A 15,928-nucleotide genomic window follows, 5' to 3' on the forward strand; every position below is an offset into this window, starting at 1 on the left:
CCATATAAACCAGATCAACAAAGAGTTGACTTGCTTTTTATGGCGTCACATGGGTCACATACTACAAATCTGCAGTTAAAACGCCTTGAAATCAAGGAACTGTTACGTTTCTACTCATCATTAAACACATGCAACACAGTAAATGTCTGAAAACAATGTGCACATAACTAAGACTTTCCTTGTCCGTAGAGGCAGGCTTTTGCTGCAGTCCTGAGACAACCATCTGCTGAGGCCCACATGACCAGAGTCCTGCAGGGTTTCATCGCCACCTCTGCCACTCTGACAGCCACCCTGAGAGTAATCCCTGAACCCTTCACCTCCCTGGAGGCCATCGCATTGGCTGGTGCTGCTGCTGCTACCTCCGTTAGTCTTCTCAGTGTCTTTCTTATCACTGTTAAAACTGCAGGAACTGCTGATTGTTGAAGGTAGCACCTTAAGGCCAGCAGATCCTTTAAAAAGAGGCTGAAACTTATGGGTTGCCTCTGAGAAACCTGCAAGTCACATTGAAGAATGAGAAAGAGTTGAATCCAAGTTGCTGGTAGCTGTGATGCGTTTCCCTCTAGAAAAATTAATAAAGCCGCCTTCAGTGCTTTGATTAGATTAAAGAAAGTTAACATCGGGGAATTAACCTTTCCATCTATACCTGAATATATCATAAGACCCAGATTCAGATTTGTTTATGCAAAGTCAAAGAAAACTGGGAATGCTTTCAAGCCTATTCAAGCCACTGAGTGAGTGAGTCACAGAGTTAAATTTAGTAGGGCTTCAATTGGCCTGATACTGAGCAGTTTACTCAAGTCAAGTGAAAAGGAATTCAACCTAATCCAGAGCACAACATACTGTATCGTGTAGAGAGCGATTCAGCCTCCTCTTGTATATCCTGAGTGGCTGGAATATGTGTAAGAGATGGAGGCTCTTCCAGCTGCCATGGACTGACCTCCTGGTGCAGTGGTTTTCTGTCAGACAGAATAATTCAGATTACAGGGGTAAAGACAAAAGGGAATATGTGGGGCACCTTTTTGTACTTACACTTCATGGACAGCGGGTTTGTTAAAAAACAGACCATCCAAGGCCAAGGTGCAGTCATCAGAGTCCAACATCTCATCAGATAATACAGCTATGTACTCACTGAATTTGAATACAAACCGGTTTAGGGGTAAATGATTAAGAGGAAAGAAAATAGAGATTCAACAAATGCATATGCACAACTGACCTGTTCGCTATAAAACCTAGATTAGAGAATGTGGGGAAACTGCCATTGTTGCTGTCAACCAAAGGACTTTGGTTTGTGGTAAAGATTAACACAGAGCTAACAGGTTTATCTTCATTTTTCTTTCATGACCTCAGAGGCTCAATCAAGCCTCTTAATGATGTAGTTATACCATGTTTATGCCCGTATGGCCTTAAAGTTTTCAATCCCCACAGTATCATAGCATTGGGCAGATAACATGGGAATGATTTAGCTTTAATATACAGTTCTGTGCTATAATCTTGAGCCTTCCCTCATTATTAAAAATATTTTGATTCCAGATTTTCTTGGTATTAAAAAAAAATCATCTGAAAGTGTTTCAACGTTTTCCTTTGGACATTGGGTGCTTTTTCAGTCCAGTCCTTGTACCTGACCATTTTATGAATTTTTTGTTGTTGTTTGTTAAGCCAGTTAAAAATAACCTATGACTCACTGAAGCATTAAAGGGTACCAGTGTCGTGTCTACAAATAACAGACAATTTACAAAAGAACATATTTTAAATTCTATTTTTATGCACTTTGTTACTAGCAGCTGGTCAGCAAATAATTTCTTTACATTTCTGTAGTACAAAAAATACCAAAGATCACAAAGTTTGACAGGCATTAAAATAAAATTCTTGCATCATAAAGGTGCTTTCCAACGAGCTGTTAGCTGAAAATGCATCAGATCTCAGTACTATGTGCAGTATTTTCCTAAGGAAAATAGTAAACTGGGCAAGCAGAGGACAAAAGAAGAAGTATAAGACCAACAAAACTATCTATAGCACATGAACAGTATCTGAAAGTCATAACCTAATTTTGATCCGCCAAGCAATATCATCTGGAAAGCGTCTGATTGACAACACCTTCGTTTTTGAACATGACAATGATCCCAAACACACTGCAGATGAAGTAAAAGCATACCTGTATATAAACACACACACATACACACACACACAATGGCACACTATCACACTATGGATTCTCCTCCCCAGAGCCTGGACCTCAACATTTTTGAGGCAATGTGGGATCATCCTGACAGAGAACAGAAGGCAGCCAACATCCAAAGACAACCTTTGAATGTCCTTCGAGAAGCTTGGAGCACTAGCAAGACTACTTAGAGAAATTACAGGAAAGGTGCCTAATTCTGCCTGCCTAATGCTACGTAATTTCCCCAGGGATTAATAAAGTATTCTGATTCTGATGAAGTGAGTTCAGGCTGTGATGAAGAATAAAGGTGGTGAAATATCAACTTTCAAGCACGTTAGAATTATATGAACTCTGTTTTTTTTGTTTTTGCCTTATATACTGCATTTCCATGTACGTTTGAACATGTTTCAATAAATCACTGCACCTACTGCCCACTTTCCTAGCAAAGGCCTTTTGCACAGCCCTCCTGTTAGTCATAATCCAGTTGATATCGATTTAGCATTTAAGCTAATACAAGTTATTAACAGATTTCTTGAAAATGTTTACAGCATGACAGCTCACCTCCTGAACAAAGCCACATAGAATCTGTTTGCATTTCATTTGCATTTAAATGAAGGTGTTTAAGAGCAAAATACTTACATTACTACTTTTCTAGGTTGTTATGTTAAGGACACCTGATTGTCGGCAGCTTTAGTTTAGCTAACATGTAAGAACCAGCTAATAACAATAAATTATGCAGACATTTTGACGGTTCACCGCTTAGGTAAGTTAAAAACAATGTCTTTCTTAAAAGGATGACTGTGTACCCACCTGTGATAACAGACATTACTCTGCAGATACGAAGACATTGTTTAGTCAGGCCTGAGTTTAACCCCCTGACCTCACTCCACAGTGACTGACAATAGTTTTAGTAATACGTTTTCCTTTTGACAGTGCTTAACTCAGCTGTAGAAAATGCCCTTATAAGCAATCAGGGGCAGGTATAAGAGTGGTTACACGATTTATTTTTATATTTTGTCGCGTATGTTTAAAAAAATGTGTCTCAAGTCTTTAAACTACGAGGCAGAGAGTAACAGAACCGGCTAATAACCGGCTACAAACGCAACAAAGACCCAAGAGAAGACAACCATGGGGGGGGGGGGGGGGGGGGGGGGGGGGGTAGTGCTAACATTTCTCCTGTGTTGGCATACAATTCCTGTCTGTGCGTCAGTAGCAACTTTAAAAAGCAAAACCAAATGTGTGCTTAAAATAATCCAAACCAAACCTATCAATTTATCTTATCAATTAAAACTGTGATTACACGACATCAAGCCCCCCCAAAAATCTGCTACCCAAAAGAGATGGTCATTAACTCTGCTTTTATGCCTCCTATCTGGACTGAACCATTACAAATCTCTCGGGGGAGCATGAGGCCGACTCGAAACAATACGCGACGAAATAATACTTGACGAAAACATGAGCTATTGCTATAGCTGTAATATAAAACAGTCACAGGATTAAACGTTATTATTTGGATAAAAGTTTGTCCTCTTACACTAGAGTAAATTACGTGTACGATTACCCGTACGAAAGAAATGATCTGTCCCACACCAGACCACCACAGGAAAATGGCGACTGTGAAATAGATGGAAGACGAAAGTAAGAAATTATTCAATGCAGCGTATAAATTGCGCCCTGTTTTCATCCACACCGCTCAGAGGTAACGTTTGTTTGTTTTTCATCATTTGGAATGGTGTTTGTATTATGAGTAGCGAGTAACGATTGTCATTAGCTGGATTTTAGCCTGAGGAATAGGTTTTGGTGTGGAACAGCCTTAATGGAATGGTCTGCAGCTCCTGCAAGCAGCATCCAGCAACACATCGTGATATAAACGTCAAAGAAATGTAATGATCCTTCAACGGAACATTTGTCTAGATGATCATATTTGCTCTGAAAAAAAGGCATATTCAAAACGGACACCAACTGTCGTGGGCTGGCATGTACCTGAACAACTGTGCTGAAAGTTTCAGCTCTATACAAAATCCAACACCGCTCACCAAAAGCCATTTATAAGGTCCATCCCTGTGCAGATTTGGTGCTACTACGTACATGTTAGGATCACCTTTGTGTGCCACAGAAGCATTCACTTGGTATGACACTTTTATTGCCCTTCAAAAACAACACCTCTCGCTCCTTCGACCTTGTGGTGTTAACAATGACCAGAATTAATTATCTAAGCTAAGGATCGAGTGTATTTTGTATTTAGTTTTATTTATTTTGTAGACAGTAAATGCTGATTGAGCCATGAAGTCAACTCTGGTAGCATAGCCAAACGCTTTACTTTATACATCTAAATAACCAAGAACTACAAATTACACATTTAAAAATATAAATATTCAATGTTATTTTGAACAGTTTCCTGTTTTGTCAAGTTTATACTATCTGCTAAAGCATGCTACAAGCTGCATGTACAGACAACGCTAACTACCACTGATCTATATTTGCATTTCTGGGCTCCTGTTAATGATTTTTACCATTGAATGTTTGTTCTCTTGGTTGCTAGTGTCAAAAAACAAACATTTTTCTTTTGGCAAATTTAAGATGAATTTTGGCTTTAGTCCAAAACATAACCCATTCATTCACCTAATGTGTAAGAAAAAGAAGTACTATTTATAAGAATGTAATTGTGTTTTACTTTGAAAAATGACATGAATAGTCAAAATACTCAGTAAAACAACAATTAGTGGCTCAGCAGTGTAGTGGTTAACACATTTACCTAACATGCAAAAAATGGGTGGAGACACAGGGTTGTGTCAGGAATGGTTTCCAACATGAAAACGTGTACAAAATCTGTGTGGATCGATCTGCTGTGGTGACCCCTTGGGAATACGGGAGCATCTGAAAGAAGCTTTTCAATTAAACGAATAATGTTCTTCTTGCGGATTCTATGCTTACTGCACCATTTTTCCTACCTGCGCCCTTGAGGTTCAAAATAAACATTTATTCATGTGCAGCGAGGTATGAAAAAGTTCAAAAATATTAGCTAACGGTAATGTGCAATTTAAGTGTTACTTCAAGATTTCAAAAATGTTTTGTTTGGTGAGTTAAAAAATCGATGTTCCAATATGTTGCCATATTATTTTTTCCTTAAACAGTTAACCACACACAACAACTGTTAGGGTATTTACTTAATTGTTTATGCCCTGCCCTACTTTGTGTTTAGAGAGGTTGGAGAGGCAGAAAAATTATATGATGTCAATATTCATAGCAAGAAGGGTGTTTCTCCCATCTCTCGAGTTTTTAAATTATCGACCATTATGAATACTGATACTGATAGGTTTCCAAATGGCAAATTTTGGCCAATAATATTGGCATGCTGATAAAAACATCCGGTTTTAACCGGTATATATGTTTTATGCTTGACTATCAGTATAATAAGTTACGTGATGAATATCTAAGTTATAGCTAGCTAGTAACCATCCCTGGCATGTTCGTGACTAGTACTGTAGTAAGCAACTGTTAATAGATTTATGCTTAACATGGTTTCGTAGTTGTGTCCATTTGCTGAGGTATTTGTCTATGGAGAGCCAATGGAAAACCCCTTTCCATTGGCTCTCCATATGCCCAATGGAAAGGGCCTATGGATGACAGCATTGCTCCCATGCTGTCATCCAAAATTCCAATTGCTCGGTGCTCAACGTGGATGACGCTGTGCATCAGAGGACTGTTGACTGGTTGACAAGTGGGCTGGAACTGGGAAAGGAGCAATAACTGAGTTCAACAGGAATGGGAGGAGTGTGACAAAAACATCAATGATTAAAAAAACAACAACAACAACAACTCCATGAAAAGTACGGCTTTCGTGTTGTTCTTTTTCTAGTTTTACTATGGTTAGGAGAGTAAATGGCGAGTGTTTTGCCCTGTAGAGGTCTGCTTGTGACCAAAGAGATCATAAGATGGAGCACCAAATGATTTTTGGGTGGTTTTTTTTACATTTGTTCCATAGGTATATTATCTTAAAATCTTTGTCTGTGCATCTGTCAAATGGTTTGGTAAGCTTCATCCATTAGGTACCCAGATATTTCCCAGCTTGCACATCAGCCTGCTTACCTGAGTTTATGGGTACTTTGCATGGCCGACATTTATGCTGGCTGAGCCAGCAGACCTCATGTTTGCTCCCTTCACCCATGAATGTGATGGAAAAACATAGTCATTTTGCTCCTTGTTATTGTACCAAAAGAAAAACTAAATGCTTGGTTTGCATTGCTGGGAATAAGCCGGACTTGTTTCCAGTGGGTGTTGGACTTCACCAGGACTTGTCACAGTTTCTATTCTAATTTTAATGGACAGAATCTTCAGGTGGAAACAACAGGTGCCGGAAGGCTTTCACCTTGGTGGCTTCTGCTTTTTGTAAACATTGTGGTTCTTTTGGCTTCATCAAGTGGTTGCCTCCAGCTCACATTGAAGCAGTTTGCAGCCCAGTGTTAATTGGAAGAAATGAGAAATGAGAATTAACACTTAACACAAGTCTGTGGCCATGGTTCTCAGTCAGAAAAGGATAGAATACCCACTCCAGGTCAGGGACAAGCTGGGTCATTCACTGACTCAGAGTAGAACCACTAAGGGGCTTGTTTGGGCATCTGATTATAGTGTCTCCTGGGTGTTGCAGGCATGTCCTGGAAGAAGGGCATGTCCTGGAAGAAGGATATGTCCTGGAAGAACGACATGTCCTTTGAGAGGTTATATGTCTTGACTGTCATAGGAACACTTTAAGGAAGTGGCTGAGGAGAGGGAGATCTTAGTTTCTTTGTTGGCTGAATAAGTGGTAGCAAATGGATTGATGGATGAATGGTTAGAAAATAGTTGGTTAGAAAATACCTGTATGAGAGCATTAACGTATAGTTTACTATCCTAACGTGATCCCTGATTTAATCCCCCATGCACACCTTGCCTCATGTGACCTCAATAGCTCACGTATGATGTGAAAAAATTACCATACAATTTTTTAACACAGAAGTTTTCTTTTATTTACAAATATGTGTGTACTATGAAGAGAAAGTCAAAAAAGCTACATAATTTCCAGACCAATGGTCTATTTTCAGGCCAGAGGTTTGAACTGAATAATACTATACTATTTAGTTGTTTGTTAGTGAGTATATTTAAGAATGTCTTTTCTTTTTTAGGTCATGGCAGCAGAAATGTCATGTCTGACAGGTGTTGATGAAGATGACAAAGATGCAGATCCTGAGATCAATGCCCTCACACTCCTACAGGAACCAGTGAGAATGGCGCAAGAATCCGCTGCTTGCACTGATTCCTTTGGCAAGCCTTCCCCAAAACAAAACAATGTCCTTGATGTTCTGTCAAATGAAGATATGTTGTCTCCGGTTGGCTTGGGAAATGGACCTTCTTCCCACCAGGCTACACAAGCCCATGAACTCAATAGCATTTCCTCTGAAAAAGAGGAGGAAAAGAGTATCACGCCTCTAAAAACTGTACATGAAATCGACACTGCAGGAATTTGGGGATTTGATGAGTCACCTGAGAACTCATTGGATAATTTTAGTAGCACCAGTGACCTAAATTGGGACCCACACAAAGAGTTTATGCAGTTTCTTTGGGAAAACCATAGTGATTCCCCTGGTGAGGAGACTAAAGAGGAAGTCTCTCCTGCTAATAGCCAAAGGAGAAGGAAACGGAAAATGGACATGGTTGTGATGGTAGATCCTTCAGAAGACCTTTACCCTGAATTGAGCCCCAAGTCATCTGAGGAACTGTCTGAGGCTGAAGGCCAAGAAGATTCCATTCCTGTCAGAAAAGTCAGAAAGTCAAGGAAATTCTCTAAGTCACAGTCATCACCAACGGGAAAAGTTTCAAAGTATCCAAATGGAACAGTAAAGGCCATCAAGGAAATTCTTTACAATGGACCTTCAAGGAATTCGCATGAGAACAACATGAAACACGGACTTTCTCCATTGAAGGGAAGACTCACAATAAATTCTCATTCAGAGGGGAAGCCGTCCTGTTACCCATGCTCAAAATGTAAACTTATATTCAAGAAAGAACATCATTTGCATCGTCATATGAAGTCTCATGTTGAACCTCCCAATATTTCACCAAAGCCCTTCATATGCCGAGAGTGTGGCCAGTCTTTCAGACAAAGTGGTTTGCTTATTGACCACATGTCCATCCATAAGGACAAGAGAACAAGACTTACTGAAGAGATCAAAGGTGTGAATGATCGGAAAAAAGATGATAAAAACGCTAAGTTTTTCTGCCCTCAGTGTCCATTTGGAACAAATTGCCCTAACACATTTGTTCAACATGCAAAGACACATGAGAAGGACAAGAGAAAGTTTAGATGTGACAAATGTAGCTTCAGGACTCTTAGTGAAAATGACCTTAGGAGACATGACATTATGCAGCACACTGTTATTACGGTTAGAAAGCAAGTGCAGGAGGATGATCATGGAATCTTCTCGTGTGATATTTGTTCTTATAGAGCTTTTAGCAAAAATGTTTTTAAGAATCACCTTCTCAGACGCCATCAACAAAGTTTTGAAGAATATGAAGCCGCACAGCATAGAGAGAAAAACGCACAACTAGGTAAGGAGCAGCAAGTGCCTACTTGTAAAACTCCTGTCGAAGATGCAGAGTTTACATCTAAAATCTCTATCAAAAATCAGATTGCCTCTAAAAGAGCTTGTTCACCTAATGGGTCCAGTGACATTTCAGACTTATTCAGAAATAGCAAGCTTAAGAGAGGCCCCAGGTCTCAAGTAACAGAGTCAAAACTGGACAAATCTATTAATGTTCTCCTGTCTCGACAAAGACATGGAAAAAAGAGTTTAGAGCAGAAGAAGGAACGCAATAATTGTAGTAAACCTGTTCAGGACAGTGACAAAGATGGTTGTGATGAGTTGTTTGAAACATTGACAGTCAAGGATGAAGAATCAACTTTATCCCCAAATGGCTCCAGTGTGACTATAGATCCCTCGACAGTCAAAAAGACACCATCTAAAAGAAAGATGTCCACCCCATATCGCAACACCTCCGACCAAGACTCATGCTTTATCTTACCAAAACCTTTGCCAAGTCCGAAAAAAGTCAATCCTGAAGAAGTGGCCAACTATGATGAAAGGGATATTTTCCAGTTTAAAGATACAGATGCAAACAGTAATCTTTCTGACAATGGCATCAAAAAAGAAAAACAAAACATCATTTACACATATAGCAGAAGAATGTCTATGAGGGGTGCCCTTCAAGCATCTAAAAGGCTTTTTGAGAAGATAAAGACTGAAGAGCAAGAACAGAATGACCCTGAAATCAAAGAAGAATGCATAGAAACAGAAGTGTTTCAAGAAACCTTTGAAGCCCACCAAATACCATTGGGAGAATCCTTCGGAGATGATTTGTCAGAGTTGGAATCGGACCGCAAGAACTGTCCTTATTGTCCTGCAGTATTTGAGTCAGGTGTTGGATTGTCAAATCACGTCCGAGGGCATCTTCATAGGGTAGGGCTCAGCTACAATGCGCGCCATGTTGTGCCTCCTGAGCAGGTGGCTTGTCAAGACAGGAGGCCGCGAATCCGACGGAAGATGTCAGCATTACGCCGATTGAAAAAAGGTACTCGAGTGCTTATTGCATGTTCTTCTTTAAAAGAAAAACTCTTGTGAATTACAGCTTTCCTTATTACTACTGTTAAAATGTGTTCTTGCCAAGTTGTAACAGATACTGCAGGAGATCTCAAAATGTGGTTCCAAAAACTAAACCATCAACAGATTAATCAAATTAATTTGAAGGTACCACTCGCCAATTAGTTGGAGTTTTTCTCTAGTGACTGGTTGTTACTGACCAGTCATTAACTGCAAGTTATGTATACTATGTATACTTAGTTATGTATACTAGTGAGGGGCGATATGGAAAAAATATCACGATATGAATTATTTTATATCCCAATGACGATACATATCACGATATACCGCAATATTACCGCAATGTTTCCAGTGATTCTCTGAAAAGTTTGACAAAGATCTAGACACATTAATTCTTAATTAGGGGTCACTCGGAATTACTACAGCCAGAACAGTAGATGAAAATATTTGTTTTACTAACATGCATATCATATATGTTGGTAAAACTAATATATATATATATATATATATATATATATATATATATATATATATATACATACATAAATATATATATATGAGTACTACATGCATGTATATATGTACATAATGTACTTTATGCACATTAAATATGTATCAATGGCAGACTCATACCTTGGGCTAACATGTCTCCAGTGTGGTCATGTGGAAAGTACGCAGTCTGTAAACAGCGAGCGCAGAGGGTGACGAGGTCACGAAAGCTGTCCTTCTCAATTACATAAACAGGGGCCATGCCTTTACAAATGTAACGCGAGATGGCTCCTGTGATTTGTTTATGGCACTGGGATGTTTTCTCAAACGGCAAACGTACCTTGTGCGAAAGACTGCTTTATCTTCAGCAGTTTTTCTTTTCCAAACTTGCTTCCGTTGTTCCATAACTTGGTTTAGCTTGGATTTTCTGGGTTCTTGAGTTTTCCTTTATGTACCTTCTGTAGGTGATAGAAGAGATTTGTTGTGTTGCCATCGGGTGCGGGATTGGTTTTATAGCATAGCTTGCAAATGGGCGTCTTATGGGAGTCTAAATGACTCGGGTAAAGTTTGTAGCATGCGTGCTTGTTGTTTTTGTCTGCTTCCACTTGTCTTTGCACTAGGATGATGTTGGCGTAAATGTGCAGTCATATTCGTTGTGTTCCCACTAGTGCTGTCAGTGTTAATCTTGTTAAAATGACATTAACGCGATAACGCGTCAAATCTCCGTTAACGAGTTACCGCATGCGTGGGGCTGGACGGCGTCAACACGTTAACGAGCTAACTGCGCTGACGCACTAGTTCCCACCAATGTAATTGAGCATTGCGTGGCACATCCGACATACTGTTTTACTTTCGTCCATGACGCGCTTACCATCAGGGTCATGCTTCACACGAAAATCAAGATAGTTCCAAACGCCAGATCTGAATGAGGGTGGGGGAGGTTAAATTTCGGGTAGCGTTGAGGCAGTTGCCATGTTGCAACGAGCTTAGCTTCTGTCTTGCTAGCTTGTCCACCCCAACAAGAGCACGCTGCGCTCAGTGGATCTGCGCTCGACAGTGCAGCCTGGGCGGAGTAGTGGAACGCAAATCCACTGAGCTCTCAACACAGACAGCATTGTCAGAAGGAAAGTTGAAAAAATAAATTAAAAATTTTGTATCATTCGATACATATGCGTACCAAACCGAAAGCACTGTATCGAACGGTTCAATACCGGTATTGTTGCACCCCTACAAAAAAGATCATTTTTTAATACTATATTTTCTCTTGCATAAAGTTAGAGTATGTATAGTGACAAGACAACACTAATATATTTGCCACAGGCTATTTAATGATATATCTTATGTAATAATTTATAAAACTAGGTTAGAAACGATAGAAACAATAGAAGACAAATGGCACGATAGACATTTTTCTATCATGCACACGATATATATCGTCACATCGCCCAGCACTAAAGTACACTATGTATAAATAGGGTTTTCTGCAAGATGGTCAGATCAAATGAAATGTTCGCTCCACAATCTACTGTAGGCTTCCATTGTTTGTGATCTGTCACTGCAATCCAGTGTCATCTTCTGTCCACATCAGCAGCAACAAGAGAAAATTAAAGATTCTCTTTCTGGTCTTGGCGATTTCTGCAGCCAACAGTGCAGCAGAATATAAGCATTTTGAAATACGCTAATTCATATGTAAACAGTATAGTGTCAAAGGTCATTTCAGTAAGTTGTATCGGTAACAATCAACACTGACAAACTCTCAAGAACTGCTTTGTGAAAATCAGTGGGGCTGCCTTCTTCCAAATTCTCCATCTTGTTTTGGTGGGGGGTAGTTAGCCGCCTGGCGGCGTCCGTCTCCATAATGTAGTGGTTAGCACATCTGCTGGGCAAGTGGAAGATTACTGCGTTGATTCCAGCCAGAGACACAAATCCCCTTTGGTTATCTGGCCTTTCCTGATGGGAATAGTTGGAAGGCCTTCTGGGGTAAAAACTCCGCCAAATTAGCATGCAGAGCTACCTGCTGTGTAACTCCATGTGACAAAGCGCTAGCCAACAGTAGCTAGCTACATCCGAGATCTTGGCAGTCATTCTTTTGAGATACCTGTATAAAACCAGTGGAAGGAACTGTGAGCATAAAACATAAAACCCAACTTGCAAACTGGATTTAAATTATAGATTAAAAGTCGTTCAGTGTTACAAAGTTCAAATGTCTGATATTATACGGTGCAATGTTTTTGTGCCTAATTTTATTTTATTTCTCTCAGCATTACAGCTAGAGTCGAACTCTGAGACCGTGAAGAGCATTCATTCTTGTCCCTTATGTGGGGACTCGTTTGACAACAGGACTGGGCAGTCAAACCACATACGAGGCCACCTCAAAAAGCTTGGTAAAAGCTTTGCATCAAAAAACAAATCCCCATTACTTTTACTACGAGAGCTGATGAGGGACAAGAAGGAGTTCCAGAGGGCCCTTCAGATTGTGGGAAAGAGACGGAACCATTTCCACTATGGTGCTTCTTCAAAGCTGTCCAGTGCTGATCGTTTCACATCGCCCCATACTGGAATCACAAAAAGTAATTCCGATTCAAGCGTTTGCACTGAAGCCAAACCACTGATACCCACCTTTTCTTTAGCAGAAATTGAATCTGAACAAAGGCAACAGGAGACGAATTTGGATGTTAAAAATTCGTTCTCAGGCACAACTGCCTTGATAGGAATTCTAAAGAAAAGGAAGTGTCAGGAAGATGCCAGACTAAAGGGATCCTCTCAGATATCCAGAAACATGATAACAGTTTCTTCAAACAGTGAACACAATTCAGGAGCAAAAGTTGCATCTTCACTGCCAAACCAAATATCTGGTAAGTAACAATGCATTGGACTACCATTAAATTTAATTGTCTAAGCTTGTGCATGTTCTAAAACTCAGATTTGCAGTAGCTGTTTTTTGTCAGGATTTCTTTGTGTGTTTGTGAGTGTGCATGTGTGTTGAAATTAAGATTTCATCAGCATAAATGTAGAGAATAAGAGTATACCTTGTATTGTGGATGAAACGGAAGCGCCTGTTACACGAAATACAGATTAACTTTATTCTTGTTTTATTGCCTTGCAGTTAATAGTATAATATTAAATAAAGTATTGACACTTAGGCATTCCCAAGTACATTTCTTTCTTGTCGCAGATGGCTTATTTGCTAAAATGTGATGGAAACTGTTGAAAGCTTGATTTTAGACGTGATAAACTTACCAGTGTCTGTTTCTACAATTCATCAACATCTCCGACGAATAAGTAAACCTCACTAAACCTCTGTGTTTATTTTCTTCTTATTGATTTTGTCTTTTCGCAGAGAAGGGCGAATTCAACAGGAAGGTGTGCATCCATTGCAACGCAACGTTCCACAGTGGTGTTGCATTGTCAAATCACCTCCGGGCATATGCAAAAAGAAAAAGGATCGCCTTACTCGAGGGAACCAGTAAGTGCCACTAGTAAAATCTTTAGTCAGACTACGCCCTGTATGCTTTCTTCTTAAAACCTTTACAATTACACTTACCATTCACGCTACTATGTCCCCATAAACTGCTAATCCAGTTTCACGCCAGAATTTTGTCTTAGCCTTCTTCCTGACTAGGTCTTATCAGTAACAAAAACATCAAAACTCAAAACAGCTGGGCTCACAAAACAAGTGATTTTATTCTTCCTCTGTGCATACTCTTTGGCTTCTCCTGGTACTGAATAATCTCCTTTTACCCTTTTTGGAAGATTGGGAATAGTTGCAAAAGCCAATCTGTTTTCTGCAGTGTTGACCACAGTTTTAGTAGCAGTTCCACTTCAAATAAAAGAAATATAAAAAAATCTTTGGTCTTGGAGCATTTACCACAAAGAAGTCTCCTTCTGCTTTCTTTTTACACTAGCATCACATCAGATCGCATTACCTTCAAAATATTTGTTTTCAAGTGTACCCAATGCAAAGAAAGTGAGCATCTACTTATAAAAAATGCTCTACTGTTGGTTAAAACCTCCAAAGAAAAGTACCTTTTAGAATTTAATAGATTTCTGCATAAATGTGACCAAAAACAACTTCAGATTTTCAAGTCCTAAGATGTATTATTTTAGTATTAAGTATGTGAACCTCGTGGATTATCAGTTAATATGAAATTGGAGTCAGATGTTTTCAATCAGCCAGATTACAATCAGGTGTGAGTGCAAAAAAAAAAAAGACGTCTGTCAGAATCTGTGTTTGTGGAACGGCATCATGCCAAGAACAAAGGAGCTCTCTGGGGAACTCAGGAAGAGGATTGTTGATGCTCATGAAGCTGGAAAGGGTTACAAAATCATCTCGAAAGAGTATGGACTCCACCGTTCCACAGTCAGACAGATTGTGTACAAATGGAGGATATTCAAGACCACTGTTACACTCCCCAGGAGTGGTCGACCCACAAAGATCACCCAAGAGCAAGGTGTGTAGTTCATATGATCATAAAGGACCCCAGGGTAACACCACTTCCATGCTGGCAAATGTTCAGGTTCACTAAATTGTTAAAAGGACAACACCAAACAGCAAAGCTGTGCATGACAGGGAGAGGAGCAGATGGTTGTATCATGGTTTGGGCCTTGCTTACTGCATCTAGGCCAAGATGCCTCTTCATCACTGATGGAACAATGACTTCTGAATTATTCCAGCAAATTCTAAAGGAAAACCAGGACATCCGTCTGCGACGTAAATCTCGAGAGAGAAAGTGGGTCGTGCAGCAATACAATGACCTTCATCACTAATATTTGTACTTAAAGGTTAAAGAAGAATAAAGACTATGCGGCCAAGTCAGAATCCTAACCCCTAACCTAGCAAGAATGTTAGAGCAGACCGCAAAAGCAAAAAGCATAGTTTTACCTCTCTTATGTAACGTTGGATTATTGAATAAAAGGAATGATGTAATATTTTTTATCTTGTTTAACTGGGATCTCTTATTCTGGCAGCAGGTCATATTTATGCAAAGGGTTCACAAACTTTCAGGCACCAACAGCAGCAGAAATCTCAGCCTGATAAAACTGTGTAGCTGGAAACCAAAAGGAGCTGCGATGTCCAAATCTTAGTTATATTTAGTCCACCAGTGGTTATTTGTGTGCTCCCCAAGGTAAGAATGTAGGAGGGCATCAGCTTTTTGGAGCTTTAGCAGAGATTTTAATTGCAGAGCGACCTCTTGGTGGCTTCAAGTTGTCAGGACCCAGTTTTCCTGCAGGCGCACATCATCACGCTTTGATCTTGGGCCCTTTCTTAGCCACACTCGACCATGTATAATACAGCAAAAGTCAAAAATGTCCACACATTCAAAGCCCATTCAAAGAACTCTTGCTGAAATGTCATTAGACAATTTTCCAGTGTTCATCAGATATTTTCATCCACTATAATGTTAAATATACTGTAGTGTTAATGTCGGCTGTAAATGAAATTCTGTCTTTCAGCGATTGACTGTAAAGCAGTTAGGACACGCTCAAGGCCTGGGTCAAAAAAGAAGACACTGCCCTTAACTCAAACGCCAGAGGAAATGTACAGGCTCACCTGCAGGTAATGTGTTTGCTTTTTTTGTTGTTGTTGTTTTTAATCCCCAATTCATTTTTTCCCCAGTCTCAAGCTGCCAGATAACCCGGTTGCCTG

General features: G+C 39.7%; 2 protein-coding genes across 5 annotated transcripts in view; one reads left to right on the top strand and one right to left on the bottom strand.

Moving 5' to 3' along the window:
• Window positions 1-113: 113 nt before the first annotated feature.
• On the bottom strand, window positions 114-3,823 carry LOC146498015 (uncharacterized). Of its 2 annotated transcripts, none has more exons than XM_085142073.1 (4): window positions 3,720-3,823; window positions 1,030-1,128; window positions 841-956; window positions 114-491 (listed from the first exon to the last, which is right to left on the bottom strand). In XM_085142073.1, the coding sequence occupies exons 2-4, from the start codon at window positions 1,098-1,100 to the stop codon at window positions 121-123; spliced, it is 558 nt and encodes a 185-aa protein (XP_084998199.1). In that variant the 5' UTR covers window positions 1,101-1,128; window positions 3,720-3,823; the 3' UTR covers window positions 114-120. The 2 variants fall into 2 exon arrangements, with proteins under 2 accessions (XP_084998199.1, XP_084998198.1); XM_085142072.1 differs by lacking the exon at window positions 3,720-3,823 and adding an exon at window positions 2,969-3,483.
• The window catches only part of znf644a (zinc finger protein 644a), a 24,049-nt gene continuing 11,807 nt past the window's right edge, over window positions 3,687-15,928 (top strand). For 2 of the 3 annotated variants that reach the window (XR_014870965.1, XM_085142051.1), the window contains exons 1-5: window positions 3,736-3,857; window positions 7,321-9,763; window positions 12,543-13,136; window positions 13,622-13,747; window positions 15,736-15,838. Coding sequence is in view for 1 of the 3 variants with exons in the window: in XM_085142051.1 (XP_084998177.1) it covers window positions 7,324-9,763; window positions 12,543-13,136; window positions 13,622-13,747; window positions 15,736-15,838 (3,263 nt within the window). In the remaining 2 variants the exon portion in view is untranslated. Of the gene's footprint in view, window positions 3,858-7,320; window positions 9,764-12,542; window positions 13,137-13,621; window positions 13,748-15,735; window positions 15,839-15,928 lie in introns of all 3 variants that reach the window. The other variant, XR_014870966.1, reaches the window with a different exon arrangement.

This window comes from Neolamprologus multifasciatus, chromosome 18 (assembly GCF_963576455.1).
Source record: "Neolamprologus multifasciatus chromosome 18, fNeoMul1.2, whole genome shotgun sequence".
Lineage (NCBI taxonomy): Eukaryota > Metazoa > Chordata > Actinopteri > Cichliformes > Cichlidae > Neolamprologus > Neolamprologus multifasciatus.

Coding starts and splice junctions, on each gene's coding strand:
- LOC146498015 (XM_085142072.1), bottom strand. CDS start 3,006: ATGTCTTCGTATCTGCAGAGTAATGTCTGTTATCACAG. Junction 957..1,029: donor AAACCCGCTGTCCATGAAGT/GTAAGTACAAAA, acceptor TCTGTCTGACAG/AAAACCACTGCACCAGGAGG. Junction 492..840: donor ATCGCTCTCTACACGATACA/GTATGTTGTGCT, acceptor TGTGACTTGCAG/GTTTCTCAGAGGCAACCCAT.